General features: G+C 41.2%; 1 protein-coding gene across 2 annotated transcripts in view; it reads right to left on the bottom strand.

Moving 5' to 3' along the window:
* The window catches only part of SLC38A11 (solute carrier family 38 member 11), a 50551-nt gene extending 34252 nt beyond the window's left edge, over positions 1-16299 (bottom strand). Inside the window, exons 1-7 of one of the 2 annotated variants that reach the window (XM_019554615.1) lie at positions 16281-16299; positions 12688-12805; positions 12171-12245; positions 9614-9748; positions 5966-6031; positions 5238-5344; positions 1559-1638 (exon numbers count right to left, since the gene is read on the bottom strand). In XM_019554615.1, the coding sequence (XP_019410160.1) occupies positions 1559-1638; positions 5238-5344; positions 5966-6031; positions 9614-9748; positions 12171-12231 (449 nt within the window). In that variant the 5' untranslated portion in view covers positions 12232-12245; positions 12688-12805; positions 16281-16299. Of the gene's footprint in view, positions 1-1558; positions 1639-5237; positions 5345-5965; positions 6032-9613; positions 9749-12170; positions 12246-12687; positions 12806-16280 lie in introns of those variants that run through there. The other variant, XM_019554614.1, reaches the window with a different exon arrangement.
* Positions 16300-16305: the final 6 nt, after the last annotated feature.

The following is a 16305-nucleotide window of genomic DNA, read 5'->3' as shown; positions in this document are numbered from 1 at the left end:
ACTAGTACAGTTATGACCACACCCTTCTCCTCATGGGATCACAGAAAGGTTGGGCTGGAAGAGACCTCAGGAAGTCATCTAGTTTAAACTTCTGCTCATGGCAAGATCATCATCATCTAGACCACCCTCTACAAGTGGGTGCCTGATTCTTAAAACTGCATGAAAAAAGTCTCTTGCCCATCTACTACACACAATGCCCAAAACCACTAAGAATGTCTCATCTCACTTTAGGTAAAACAGAGCCATGAAGACACTATTAATGTCCTTCAAATGCTGCTTGTTAAAATACACTTGATAGATTCTGAAAATGAGGATCATACACCCATTGCAGAGGAAGATAAAACCATCATGTGTCCATGCTGATCTGACAGTAGTATACACTTCTTTCTGACCCTAAATCTGGTGATTGGTCTGACCCTGAACAGAAGACCCATTAACAAAGAAGATCAACACACTCCAGTTGGTAACCCTAGTGTTGACTGTAGCTAACATCTAATGCTTCTGAGGAAGACAGAAACCCCCCCGCCTGACACTTGTATCAGCAGAGGGGAAAACTTCCTTCCTAGATTCATGCGGCAACCAGCAAAGCCTAGACACACAGGAAAACAAAACAGTCTGCACAGCAACCTAGAGACCACAAATGCAAGTCCAGACATCCTAACTAGAGAGCCAGAACTCCTATTTCCCTTACTGAACCCCCTCCATAAATTTCTCAACTCCTTAAGCTTCTTTCATAACAAAACCAGCTGTGAAGGTCTGCTTTATTCTCCTGTTGCTGATCATGGCCCTCTCCAGTAAGGCTCCTTTTTAATGTCCATTCAACACGCATGTGGTCTTCATAGCATGCTCCAGGCATTGCTACTCCTAGAACACCTCTGACCAATGCTTATCCAACATCTTGAAAACCATTACTGAAGGAGATTCCACAACTTCTCTAGACAGTCTATCCTGCTAACTTACTTACAACAGCAAAGAAGTTTTTCCTCAGACCCAATCTAAATATGCTGTACTCCCCCTGTAGATATCTTTTTATTACCCGCATATTGTGAGAATGCAGCTCTGTAAAGCACAGGACCGCTACTGTGAATTGCACTCGTTCAGGAGAGGCAATGAAAGGAAGGACTATATTTGCATCAGGCACATTGCCTATTACTGCAATGGTTTCCAAAAGAATGGATGATTTTTTCCCATATGTAAAATGTTTTGATGCAAGAGGAAAGCTGCACAATTTCTGAGTGGGGTAATATATTGCATATTTAGCTGTAATTCTCAATTCTTCGTTTATATTTTTTTCATAGCCCTGCACCTGTGTCTGTATCCCTTCTCTTTCCTTCCATCACCCAGGTTCTGATCTCAATCAAAACTGAACACTAGCCTTCCATCTACTTTTCATTGTATTTTCCAATTTGTAAAATCTATACTATTTTAAATATATTCCAATCCTCCAAAAAACAAATCCCAGAGTCGAGTTCTTTACTCATGCAAATGCACACAAAAGATAAAATACATGTGCTTTATAAAATTCATTCAGTGGTGTTCAAAATGATAAAATACTCACACTTGTGAACTAAACGTAACTGCCCGTATCATCACAATGACCAAGATGACAATTGTTAATATGAGAGATGTAAGAGATACCTGCAAGTAAATCAAATATGGTATCAGCTGGATGGTCAGAAATTAAATATTTAAATATCTATTTCAAAATCATAATTTCTCTCAAAAAAAGGAAAAAGTTTCTTTAAAACAACTAATATTGCAATGGATCTTTTGTAAAAAAACAAAACAAAACAAAAACGAAAAAACATTCATAGCCTTTTTCTTTTACTTCCAGTCATCCTCTTTCTATGGTTCTATGTTGGAGACAAAGGTTTAGTCCACTGCAACCACCGAGAGTGTAGATGTCAGAGATGCTTTCCACTCACTTCATTTGAAATTGCAGAGAATCAGTATCTTTTTCAGTCAGGCCCACAGTATCTGCCACTAAAAATAAAAGCTTACCTTTCTTCCTAACAGTAAAAAGAACATACAATTATGTAGGTGCAATAATCTTTATTTTTTAGTAGAGACAAATATTTTGGATTGGAGCCTATTTATCCATACGCTCCTGTACTTTGAGGATGCAGGTTGATTAGTCCATTTTATTCTATTACTTGGGGGTCATGTAACATGAGATAATCTAAATGTATAAAGTATAAAATAGATTTTCCCCAGAAAACATTAAATAAAAATACATGAAGTTGACAAGAGCTGCATCTGCCTATGTCAGATCTAAGTTGGGCTTTATTTCATTCTGGTCACGTGAGATGCTTCAATACATTTTATATTCATGGTGTTATAAAGCATACATTTGAAGGTGTTTTAGCAGATAAGTCTTGAATTCTAAATTCTTATCATCATGGACACATGGATTTGCTTGTAGAGATAAGACTGCATAGCTGGGGTAAAAGTTTGCTTGGACTGCTTACTGGCTACTATTTTCCACCATGATCACTGTATAAATTACGTGATCTTCATTTTTAGGGAATACGATACAACATTCAGGGATTGAACCTACCATCTTTGTTAGAAAGAGACTTTTTGCATCAGTATTTGAGCCAACTCCTCCTCACAAAAGTCATGCTGATTCATTCAAGTGACAGCCATTATTAATGAGAGTGGTGCTCTGCTCAATACTCTAGCCAGGGTATCTGAAATGTTTTGCTCAGTCTTTATCAAAGAAAATTAGTTCAGCATGAGCTATCCACGCATGTAAAGAGCATAAAACAATCTACAACTGAATATGAATTGGATTTCAAAGAGAATTGCAGAAAATTATTAATATTCAAAATAACACCCTGTTAAGCAAAAGTAATAGAATTTGTTTTTAATACTTCTAAATATTTGGCAATCTGAGCAATTCAAGTCATCCAAGAAAAATGGCTGATAATATTCACAATGAGATGGTACCCAAATATGGGGAAAACTTAGCCAATTAATTTAATATAATTTTCTACATTTATGACTGTCAAAATTATATTATAATATGTAATGTTGTAAATTGCTTCAACCACCTAACCCTTAACGATTTAATTCTATCAGCTGCAGTCTCTAGAATGTACTTTCCATTTTTTACCCTGAGAGATTGTGGGTTCTCTCTCACTGGAAGTTTTTAACAGGTTAGGAAAACATTATTCTGGGATGTTTTAGGGTTGAAAAAGGGTTGGACTAGAGAAGTGGTCACCAACCTGGGGATTGCAATTGACCTGCTCGATTCCTGAGCCTTTTTAGGTTGATCCTGGGCTGAAGGGATAGCTGGGTGCATGCACATACCCAGCGCCATCAGCCCCAGCAGGTCAATCTGGGAAGGGGGGAAGGGGGCCACAGAGGCCCCTGCAGAGAAGGGATGACCTGTGGCTCAACCAGGAGCAGGGGAAGGCAAGTAGGGCCCCAGCCTCATTGGGTGGTGGAAAGATTGGAACCCCAGGGGGGTCCTCCAGGGGCATGGGGTGCTCCCTCCCTGTCCCTGAGGGTGGAGGAGGCAGAGGCGGCTGCTGTAGTGCCTCAAGCCTCAATGCAGCTGGCTACATGCGACTAGGCTCAGCAGTGGGGACTCATATGGTGTCAGGGACCAACCTGGATGGGTCTGGGACTCTCCATCGCTGAAGGGTACAGCCCAGCAGGGGCTCATGCCCCCCACCTGTCCCCCTCAATCTGTGCTCTGCGACGAAGTGGCTCCTGCTGCAGGCTGCCTGCTGTACCTGGAGCAGAGAGAGGGAGGGTGCACGGGCCAGTGGAGCACAGATGGGGGTGGGGGAGGGGGTTATGGGCCCTTGAGGCTTCTACCAGGCTGTACCCAGCAAAAGGAGCCCCATGCCCCTGGGTGGTGGAGTCCCAGGCCCAGCCAGACCGGGGCCCGATGCCACATTCCTTTGGTTGCCAGGCATGGCAGAGAACTGGGGTCGGGACTGGGACTGTCCGCCACCCAGAGGCACATGGTGGGGGGCTCCTGCTACTGGGAGCAGCCTGGCGGAGGCCTTGGGAGCCTATGCCCCCACCCCCCACCTGTGCTCCAGGTACAGCAGCAGCTGGCTCATCCCAGAGCACAGGGAGGTGGGGCCTGGGCCTCAGGAGCCTCCCCCCCGCCCCACACCCATGGGTGGTGGAGAGACCCAGACTGGGCCAGGCTAGGACCTGACCTCAGTTCTCTGTCACAACTGGGCTGGGGGTGGGGATGGGTAGGTGGGACAGCATGGTAGATCCTGGGGTGCCCTTTACTTCCAAGAAGTGATCTTCACCATAAAAATGTTGGAGAGCACTGGACTAGAGGGCTGTCTGAAGTCTCTTCCAGCACAACTCCCTTTGATTTTATAAACACTATCATTTTGACACCCATGTCTATATTTCTCCAAAAAAAAAAAAAAAAAAAAAAAAATAGTTGTAACATTTCATTTAGTTATATTCTTTTGAATGTATAAAGTTTATTCAAAGTGTTTGTTGTGAAAGTTCTTTCATACATATTAAGAACAAGAATGTAGTCCCCTTTCCCACACTGGAAGATGCTATTGAATGCAAGTATTCCCTAATCCAGTGGTGTTCAACCTTTTCCCCCTGCAGGCTGTATGGGTAGTGCTTGGTCTGGCTGCAGTCTGGATGGTAATTCCAGTCCACTGTCTGGGGCTGGCATGACTGGCACTATCCAGATGTGTGGAGGAGGAAGGGGTGGGTGGGGGGAGGGAGGCTCTGCAGGTAGCATTTGGCCCATGGGCCAGCAGTTGAGCACCCCTGCCCTAACTTTTGTGACTAGGTGAGGCACAAGATCTTATTCCAGGGGCATCTGAAACTGATATATGGTTTCTTTAGTAGACTTATAACATTTAAGTCTCTCAGTTACAACGCCAAGGAGAACTCCGGACCTGAGAACAAGTCTGTCAGTACCAGGACTATTCAGTTCAAGGTCTGAGCCACGTAAGCAGTAGGAAGCACTAAAAACCCAATCTAGTACCGTTTGCAGTCAATGGACAGTCTCCAATTGACTTCAGTAGGATTGAAACAAGCCAGGAAAACCCAATGTTAATAATGGGAAAAGGAAGAGGAGACTAAATGTGCACTTTTTAAAAAAATACAAAAAACAGGATTTAACCTCTGTAATTGCTTTCTCATGCTGAAATAAATAGTTAGCAGTGTAAATGGATATTCTACTGTGGTATAATAAATTACATCAAAGACCACTGAGATTCACTGTCATTATGATTTACCTTTCCCAGTTTTGCTATGTCACGATACAGAGATAAAGGCAGAGTAAAGATGATGGTAGTACACAGAATAACAAAGTGACGGTCAATAAGCCAGTTATCTGGTCCAACTAAAACAAAGAGGAAAAAAATAGAAAATTTATTTTTGAAGAACCGATTTATAGCAAGGAATTTAGGGTCTGCCCCATAATGAAATAAAGTGTGACTTCAACTCCTCTCCTTTCCTATAGGAAACACACATTAAAATAAAAAGCGAGTATTAAATGGTTCTGTGCAAATATAAAAGATATACAGTTATAAAGTAATATTAAAGGCTTAAATACACATTTAAAATTGATTTGCATGATCTGATTTGTAAGTCTTCTAACAATGATCAACAGACAATGATTGTTTGAATATCATAAGTGGTGTTTACTTCAGCTGTTACCCACTAAGAAACAAAATGTATGTTGGCATGTTTAAAATCCTGTATCCCCCCACACTGCATGGAGTTGTACTGAAGCTAGTTGGGGTCAACATTGGCAGAGAAATCCACTAATATTAATTAGGTAGGATTAGGGCCTCAGAGTACAGGAAAGACAATTGTATATTAAAATAAATCCTTCACATAGAAGATCTTATCAGTAGGAGAAATTAAATGACTGTTTATAGAAACATTATGGTTACTTTTTACTAAAGAATCTCAACTAGTTGATTGTCCCTGTACTCCCAAGCTTTACATATAAACTTACCTCCAGGTATTCTTTGAAAAACTTTAGTCAAAGTGTCTCCTGTTGTTATGTTGTAACTAATCATAGCTTCAAAAAACAAAACAGAAATAAAACTTACAATTAATCAAACTTTTATTAATACAAATCAATTACGAGATAAAGACCCACACTACATACTACAGACTTCAGGATTATATGCAGCTAATAATGGAACCGAGTCAACATGGTGCATGGTGACCAGTGGTGTCCCCCAGGGTTCAGTTCTCAGACCAGTACTCTTTAATATATTCATAAACGATCTGGATTTGGGTGTTCGAAGCAGACTGGCTAAGTTCACGGATAACACCAAATTATAAGGAAGTGCCGTCACTCTAGAGATGATAGGCTGGTGATTCAGGCTGACCTGGACAGGCTTGCAAGGTAGGGGGATCAAAACCTGATGACACTCTTCAATATAGAGAAATGCAAGGTGCTCCACCTCAGGAAAAAGACCCACATCATATTTATAGGCTCAGCAGTGCTACACTCACTAGCACTATGACCAAAAGAGACTTGGGGATCATGATTGACCAAAAGATGAATATAAGACACCAATATGATGTCGCAACTGGCAAACCAAATAAAATCCTGGCTTGCATCTACCGATGCATCTCAAGCAAGACCGAAGATGTCATCCTCCCACTTTACTCAGCCTTGGTGAAGCTGCAGCTGGAGTACTGCATCCAATTCTGGGCTCTGCACTTTAGAAAGGATGTTGAGAAGCTCAAGGGGGTTCAGAGGAGAGCTACACACATGATTAGAGGTCAAGAGAGCAAGCCTTATGAGGAGAGGCTGAGAGGCAGGGGACTCTTCAGTCTGGAGAAGTGTAGGTTCAGGGGGGACTTGGTGGCAGCCTAAGTACATAAGAGCTGTGCATCAGGATCTGGGAGAACATCTGTTCACCAGCGCTCTCCAAAAACAGTCACAAACTGAAGGAAGACTATTTTAGACTGGACATAAGTAAAAACCTTATCGTCCGAGTCTCCAGTCTGGAACAGACTCCCCCCAGAAGTGGTGCAAGCACCTACTCTGGATACATTCAAGAAGTGTTTGGAAGATTATCTTGCTGGGGTCATCTGACCCCAGCTGACTTCCTGCCCTTTGGGCAGGGGGCTGGACCCGATGATCTCGTGAGGTCCCTTCCAGCCCAAATGGATATGAAATTTATGAAATCTAAATTAGTTGCAGTCTCATCCTTACTAGCCTTTTTTTTTTTTTTTTTTTTTTGACTGGCTTCCTAACCTTACTGCTGCCTGTAAGCTGCCCTTCACAGACCTACTTTCAAGTTTTGAATGCTAAATGAAGAACTATTTAATGCTCACAATTTTCCTTGTATAATAGACATGAGAACTTGAAAGGGACCCAGTCAGATGACCAAGACTGTTGAATTTTGTGGCTAAGCACATTTACTTCAAAAGGGGGAAAAAAGGGCTTTTAAAACTGCCTCCGTCAAACACAGCAATTCATTGACAGCTTTTATTACAGAGAAAAATTACATGCATCCAACAGTTCATTTCAGCTTTATACATAATCCTCTGGGCTCAGTCCCGCTGTCACATGCAAGGGGATATAGGTACTTATTTTACCTTGAACAATTATGCACAAAACTGATTTTACAAGAGTGCTAGTCAATGTTATTTGTCCTGTTGCAGGGATGCCACTTCTAGTGTATCTTTTAATTTAAACAGTGACAGATACAAAAGTTACTGTAGGAACCTCATACCAAAGTGCATTTTAAATGGCAACTGCTGTAGATTATGCGGTAAAATTTTTTTAAGTAATTGAGGGCAGAAGAGAAGCAATATTTCAAACAGTTCCCTGATGCTTGTAAACAGTTACTGAACTTTGCAACTTGAATAATGGGAAAGGGAATAAAAGCGGTAATGCAAAGGGAAAACTGCAATAGATGAAGATACAGGTTTTGAAGTGGGAAGACTAGGTTTTAGTCCTTCTTTTCTTTTCTCAATAGGCTTCTATTCATTTCATCAGGAACTTGAGTAAGGACAGAGGGCTTTAGGTCCAAACTCACAAATCATTTTTTTACATCAAAAGATTACTACACATACTATAGATATGCATGCGTTTTTGTCTTTTACAAATTCATATATAAATATGCCCCATCATACAAATGCTGATGCATGTATTTAACTTAACTACTATAGTTAATCATTATTAGTAGGGGAAATCAACAAAAAAGCATTTATTTTAGTGGATGCATAAATATTTTCATAATTGTATATTTCCTATGATAAAGCTACTATTTTTCACGCTAAAAGGTTAGGGATTCTGTTCTAGTACCTTACTCATCTCATGATTAGAAACTCTGTTCTGATTTGTAGCTCAAGTTTATTCACTCCAAATGCATACAGATCTGTTCTTGGACCAACACTGTTCACTTAATTTGAATAGCTTTTCTCCCTTAATGAAGTTTATTCTTAATGTATTTGGACAGAACATATCCGTTCAGCTTTGCCAGGTAAAACAAACTTAGCTTTTGGTTTGTTGTTGTGACCCATGCCTTTTGTACAATATTGGATGGAATTTTAGTCTATTAATCCTGTTTTCAAGGTATTTTTTCCCTTTATATCAGTCTTCTTCCAAAGCACCTGAAATTAGTTGTCCCTTGAAAATCTTCAGCATCAAAAGGATAGAGAATGAGTTTTCTGTGTTTTAACAAGTAAAACTATTGCTACCAATGTTGGAGTGATGTCATAGCTGTAACTTCACAGGAAACATGCAAAATGCAAGGATTTGTGCATGTAATATCTTTTGTTGGGCCAATTGCATGGTTGGGATATATCAAAACAAGAAGAATGCATTGCATTTGTAAACTTCAGGACCTGAAAAAATGCACTCCATTCAAAAGTTTGTCTCATTCTATCCCCAAAACTGAAAGAGTAGCTGCTTGATGGCCAGGCTATCAGAGATCCAGCCCTTTTACCTCTCTCTCCCATGAAGGAGGAGGAGGGAGAGCAGAGAACTGTGGGATCCCAGACACCCCTGTAATGCTACGAGTAACTGTACAAGGGCTATGTATACAAAACTGAAAAGAACCTCTTTGAAACAGATACCACTTTTACTATTTTGTAGCACTTTCATGATCTTTACAGAGCTACAAACAGCATGTAGCCTTTTTTAAAGCATTTAGAGGGTGAATTTAGCTTTAGAAATGTAATGACTGCCCATGACCTTAATATTCAGCTCTAGTCACTAAAAGCATAAGATTCAAATATACCTGGGATGAAAGCCTGGTGCAGCTGAATCAATGGGATTTTACCATAGACTTCAGAGCCAGAGTTTCACACTGAAATGAACCAGACCTAATAAAATGTCCTAATACATTTTCTTACTTCAGATAAGGACATATTATGAGTTAAACTGTGAAGATCTAACTATTGTTTTATGGTGATATTATTTTTAATTGACTGGCAAGACGGATAATAAAATTATAATTATAAGAACAGGAGATACTTGGATTTAAGTGTTCTCAGTTTCATTGCCAATATAAAGAAACACAAAAATGAATTCTTATCCTAAAAATTCATTTTTAACTATTTTAAGCTAAGATGATCTCTTTTTTGGTAATACAAATAGGACAACTTTAAAGGAATAACTTTACAGTAATCTTACCAATAAATGGATATAAAAATTGCAGAGTGGAGAGGATTAGGTACCCTACAAAACCGTATGTTTTATGTACCAGTGCTTGATAGGTGTTCATACCAGAGAGATTTCCTGCTTTAATTAGTAATATAATGGAATAATCTGTAAACAATAAAGACATATTGGAGATTAGCTTTGTGGTTTTTTTGTTTTTTTTTTTTAAACACATGTTCCAAGGAAACAGTTTGATAAATTTTACAACAAAAGCAACCTGCAATTATTGACTGAAATGCATGGGTTTACCTTAAATCAACTTTACAATGGATTTAAACATTAGAAGTCAAGATATTCAAAAGTGTAATTTCCACCATGGATGTGTAACAAGTTTATTCACACATATTACAAGTCTAATCTTTGACTGTGACAGAACACTAAGGTAGTCAAAATTGCACATTCTGGCCCTACAGCTGTATGCAGCCATGCAAAACACTACACTGAGTTCTCTAAATGGAGTTACAAATAATTAAATTCCCTGGTCTCTGTGTTTGATATCTAATAAATGGGAATCAACTTATTTTGCCACTAGATCTAGTGATGACTATTGGGATTTAACAGTGTAATGCTGGTTAAATCCTGATCACTGATTTTCATGACTCCTTTTAGGTAGTATTTGAACCCATAAAAATGGCCCTATAAACTTTTTTGTACTGTGTAAAACTATGAACCTCTGCACGACTTTTGGCTATAGGAGCATATTTCTGCGTATCATAAATTGCAGCATCAAGGACATGAAACTAGCCCATATAACATCCCAAACTTCTAAAAAAAATAAATAAATAAAGGGTCTTTAAGTCTGCATCCTAGGATTAGTATGCATTATTTAAAAGGGTTGGCCAACTAGCCTGTGGGCACCTGCAGCTGCCTCTCCTATTGCAGTGCCGTGGGGAAAAGCCCAGGGAGGGCCATGCACTGTCCATGTAGCAGGTGATGGGGAGACTGCACACTGTTGACAGCCCATGCAATGATGAAGGGTGCCCAGGGGCCTACCCCAACAGGATATAGCCAGTGTAGTGTGTGGTTCAAGGGCTACACTCTAGAATTACATAAAGTTCCCAAGTTCACTGACACTAGGTAAACCTGTCCTTCCAGTTGTAGCATGAGACACACTTGAATGTGTACCAGATCAAGAAAAAGGACCTAAAAAACTACTGTACATAGAACATAAGTATTCAATTTTGCATATGGGTGTATTGGAATGCTTAAAGTATATAATAGCTTCTTGAAGAATGTTAAGTTACAAACACACATGACTGCTAGTCTACAATTTTTAAAAATGAAAAATGTATATTTTAAAATGACAAAACAGTGATTTCTGCCTTGCGTTCCAATCCTTACTACTGTAAGGAAAATAAAGTTGAATTATTTGTCAAATCATATCCTGCAGACTTGAAACTAGAATATTTCAGTCTCTCCTCTCACTTTAGGGAAGCAGCTGAAAAATTCTGAATGGTTTCTGTTCCCATCTGCACAACCACCTACACTGCAGTAAGCATTGTAGTTACACCCCTGAGAGCTCCAAAAAATGCATAACTGGAGAGTCTGTGCCAAAATACCAACTGACTCCTTGAAAACTTGTTATGGAGAAAGAAAAACACCAGGCAGCATAATATAAAACTGTGGTGATTTTATCAGGAGATTTCTAACTGCAGGGAACCATAATATTTCCTTCAAAAATTAATTATTGCTGTTCTGTGGTACAATTTCTTCCTGGAGGAGGTGTTGCAAACATAGAAGGCCTGTATTTTGCCTTAACTTCAGTTAAGTACTGGGACAGAGTTGTCCCCCGGGAACTTGGCACTGATGTTTTAGTGAAATTTCTGGCAGTAGAAACTACCTGTTATATACAACAGGTTGGGTGTAAGTTACCCAGAATTCCACATCACTGATTTCTCCTACTACAGGAAACCAATGTTCAAGACCCTAAGGTTTGCTCAGACATGCTGCTGTCCCTCCTGCTGTCTTAGCACTGGGCACCACAGGGCTAGAACATGTGACTTTTATTCACATGGATAAAGATTTACAAACATACTCCCATTACAACCAACAGATTATTAAATTTGGGAAGTAGATGCTCACTCTGTGAATCTACATTGTGGCCCTTTATGAATATAGAAGTAGGGGAATTTAGATTCTTTCTTGCTGGACAATTATGATAAAAATAAAATAAGCATGTTGAAAAAGATCTGGTTTTAATATGTTTGGAATACACCATTTATGTCTTAATTAGAACTTTTGAATAGGAACAAGTGTTCTGCAAGAATAGATAATATTTATCTCAATAATGGCTTAATCTAGTCTAGTTACCTAGATATCCCCTCCCCGCAAGAAACAGCTTTAAATGTATGGCATAATTCTCTGCTTGTATTAATCTGCTCAAAGGATTAGCAAACTAAGTGTAAAAGTCTTTATTTTTACTAAATTGTAATTCATAGATATACTTGCTAAGTTATTCTCAACTTCAAATTCAGTTTATCTTTGCAAAATGGATTCTCTCCCTATATAATCACTATTGCTTTTGTTGTACCTGTGATATAGGCAACACCAAATAAAAGTAATATTCCTAACGGAAAGCCAGCTTGCTTCATTGAATAGGGCAATCCTGTGAATAAAGAAACAAATGCAAATTAGAAAAGATCTGTTCTACGTATTTGTAATGTTTTTGCAAGATAAACATTCTTTCAAAATAAAAATCTATTATTCATCCCAAAACTTGGAACAATACTGTGCAATGTTTCCCAGCCCTTCCTACCCGTATACTTCAGGGCTTACTTAAAAAAAGCTCACTTTTGGAGGATAAAGACTATTTATGTCTTGAAGCCGAACCACTACTTGATTGCTCTGCTGGTCTGCCAACAAAGACTATACAACAGTTATCATACTGGGGCTCTTGATTCGTTTGCAGGTGCTACTTCAAAACAAGTACATAATAGTAACCTGTACTGATAGCACTATAATAATGTAAAAGCATGTTTTTTTCAAGACTGTATATTTTTGCAACGATGAAAGACCAATTAAACCAGAATGAAAAAAGTGTAAGTTACCTATTATGCCCGATCCTATGATAGAGTTGATAATATTAAAACCAGCCGATGGCAGATCACCGTTTCCTCCTTTCTTCCTGGGCTTACAAACCAGGGCTGTTGTGTCACCTGTTTCTATCTAGTCCAACAAGATAATATTAACATTATACAAGAAACAAACAGCACAGGAAAGAACAAGTAGATTACACACATTTAACTAAAAATAAATAAATATTGCTTTCAAATGTAATCACCATTCAGCCACATCTAAAAGTCTGGACCTTACTCTTCAGCTTCTCAATTAGTTCTGATAAGTTATAGGATGGGGACATAATGGTTGAAGCCACATGCACTTATGTGGGAAAAGAGTTGTTCTTATGAGAGCTTGACCCTAGAGGCAGAAATATGGGACCAGGTATCCTTCCAATATTTTGGCTATGTGACAAAGCACTCTCAAATTCGGATCTATCCCAGAGCCAAAAATCAGACAGATAGTTTCAGTGCCAAGAAATCAGATCGGAATACTCAAGAAATGTAAATTCAAAGTTCCACTGGAGATTCATTTTTGGTTCTAGCAATTTCCTTCTTAGTTAGAAGTTTAATCCATTATGTATAACTAAATGATGCAACTAAATAGCTAGCTCCAGCTATGTGGAAGACCTAGATTCCAGGCAAAGCAAAAGATTATCATGCATCAGACTTGCAATAGCCACCAGGTCTTGCAAAAATGAGATTCTCAGTCCGTAGATAGATGGAAGAGAGAGAAAGATGCGTCTTACTCTGATCCTCTGCTTGTGTTGTCAAAAAAGGTGTAGTCCCATCATTATACTGCAACTACCTGAATCTAAGATGACTCTGAATTTAAGGTGGCCCCCTCGAATAATTAGATTCTGTGCATGGAAAATGCATCAAATTGTTATCATTTTCCATACATACAATCTAATTATTGGACACCAATAATTAGACTGTATACATGGAAAATGATAACAATTTGATACATTTTCTTAAAGTCATCCCCCCACTGATCCAGCAAGGAAAACAGGGATGGGGAGCAGGTGGTAAGAGGAAGAAGTCAAGCAGCCTGGCCCCTGCCTCTTGCCTGCCCCCAAACACACTTTCTCCCTGCTGCCCAATTCCCACCTTGTGCTTGGGCTCTGGGGCCTGGCCAAAGTTACCAGAGCCACAAGAGCTGCTATTGGGACAGGCTGGAGATGGAGCAACCATGTGCTCTGTGCCCTGGGCTGGAGCAGTCCCAGAACTATTCTAGAGCCAGAGGCTAAGCAGTGGAGGGGAGGGAAAGACAGCAGTGAGAGCACCGGGCCCATGCGGGGCAAGGGGACAGCTGCAAGCAGTCCTCAAAGACTATGCACTATTCTGCTGCCACAAGCCTGGAGCCAGAATAGTTGCCTGCTCCCCTGCTACCTCGTACTCAAAACTAAGATGAGACCCTCACCCCCTTATTAAGTGGGAGGGAAAACCTCATCTTGGATTCAAATAAATTTGGTATGCAGCAATAGCATGGAATTAAATGGAGGAACACGCATTTATATGGAAGTTAAAAATGTAAACTCAACCATCCTCATACTCATCATGATACTGAAATCCCTGTCTCAAGCAGGTAAGAGCTCAGTCAGTATACTCCTACAGTATAAAGAAGAGTTCAACCTGGCTGCCTACAGCCAACACTAACAAAAAATTAATATGAGTTATCAATGTCAATTGTATTCAGTTCAAAGATCTGTGCACTTCCACCAGCGGCCAAGGATAACAGCACTGCAAAAAGACCTAATTAAATTATTACATGTCAGCTTGCTGGTGACAGCAGTGTACATCAACACCAACATGGGACTGGAACATTTTAGGTTTTCTCCCTTGCATCAAGCATTTAGATATTACTTCCATTGTCTAAAAGCTTGATGCAAGAGATGCTCCCACCCCTTGAAATAAAAAACTTGTTAGAAATATCCACTTTGAAATCAGAAACTCATTCATGTTATTGTCCCCTCTCCAGGTTACTGCATGATAAGCCTTTGGAAAAAAGAATTTTATGGTTAAACTCAGGGGCTGGCAAACATTTCAAACTGCAGGCCAGAACCACTCAGCTCCAGTCTGGTGAGGGCTGACTCAAGGTTGCTTCCACTCAGGCAGGGGCCAGGCAGTTGGAAACCACTTTCCCCAGTTCCCCAAGTGGGGCACAAGCACAGCTTCCAGCTAGAAGGGAGCTGTGCTGGGGGATGGGCAGCTCGCAACTGCACCCAGGCTGCTACCACTTCTCCCTGCCCCCCTCTCCCTGGCTGCAGTGTGGGGGCAGCTTCATCAAGGCCAGGGGCTGGAAGCACTGCTGCTGCTTCTCCTTGCTCCCCTCCTTCTGGCTGCTGTGCAAGCTGCACAGATATTTACTGCCCCCCGCCAACACATATTCAGGCAAAGGCAAAGCCTTCCAACTCTGAGGACCAGATCCAGGCTGTGTTGCTGATCCGCAGTCAAACTATGTTCGTTACCTGTGCAGCCACATGTTAAATATCAATCCTTATCAGCAACCCTTGTGAAAACCAATGGTGTAGCCTGGATGGGAACCTTTACTTTTTTCACACCTGTGAGACTGGCCTTCAACAAGGGCCAACAAAGCATCCATGCAATTCGCGCAGTGTTATCTGTACCAGAAGCACTCCTGACATCCTGAAAACAAATCCCGTTTTAGGAGAGCATCCAAGAAATGCAACAGACAGTCTAATTACCATTCATTTCTTTTTGATGCATCACAGTATAATATAACAAAGGAATAAAGGGTTCCGGTCTCTATTCTGAATCACCACATGCATGTTGGATAAAATAAATCCTCCTTCATGCCTGTGATTCTTTTCAGTTACTACTACCTGTGCATAGTCTTTTGAGGACTTCACAAGGCACCAGCATGCCTCCATGTTTCTATAACATGCTCATCCATGGAAAGGTAAAACTAGGGCTGACTTTGCTTTCCTTCAAGACTGGTGTGGAGCAGAAAGGTGCTTGAAGGCAGATTTTCAGAGGCGCCAACTCCCCGGGCTCACATGACAAAACCCATGCGTGCTCGCTGTGTGCCTTCCGTGCTTTCTTATCCCTCCCCCACCCAAGTATCTTGCATGGGGGACGCTCTTCTAAGCCAAGACACGTTGGTTCCTGCCGCCCCGCCCCCAGAGGCTGCTTCTGTTTGCAGACATCTCTCCGGCTAAGGCGGCTGTGCAGCGCTCTCCCCCTCCAGACACCCCCCTTCGGGTTCGCACAGAGGCGGCAGCTCAAGGGGGCCCAGCGAGTTCAAACCAAGCCAGGCCACTACTAACGCTGACAATCTTTTCCTCCTCATCCAGGGTGTCCAGGCCCTTGGAGATGTGGCTCTGGCGGGCTGCGGGCTCGGACACACGCGGGTGCCTGAGGGGCCAGCGGTGCTTTCCTCCCCGCGCCGCACGGAGCCTCGGGTCCGGCAGCCAGAGGCGAGCGAGAAGGGGCAAGCGGCGCGGTCAGGTCGCAGGAGCCCTCTGAAGCCTGCAAGCAAAGGAAGGGCATCCCGGCGGCTCCGCCGCTGCCCGCCTGTGCCCCAAGTGCACGGAGGGAGCCCGCGCAGGGGCCGCGCTTACCTGCGGAGCCGGCTCGGGCGGCTGC

Source organism: Crocodylus porosus, unplaced genomic scaffold (assembly GCF_001723895.1).
Source record: "Crocodylus porosus isolate Cpor-Errol unplaced genomic scaffold, CroPor_comp1, whole genome shotgun sequence".
In the NCBI taxonomy this organism is placed as follows: domain Eukaryota; kingdom Metazoa; phylum Chordata; order Crocodylia; family Crocodylidae; genus Crocodylus; species Crocodylus porosus.
This window is presented reverse-complemented; position numbering and strand designations above follow the sequence as displayed.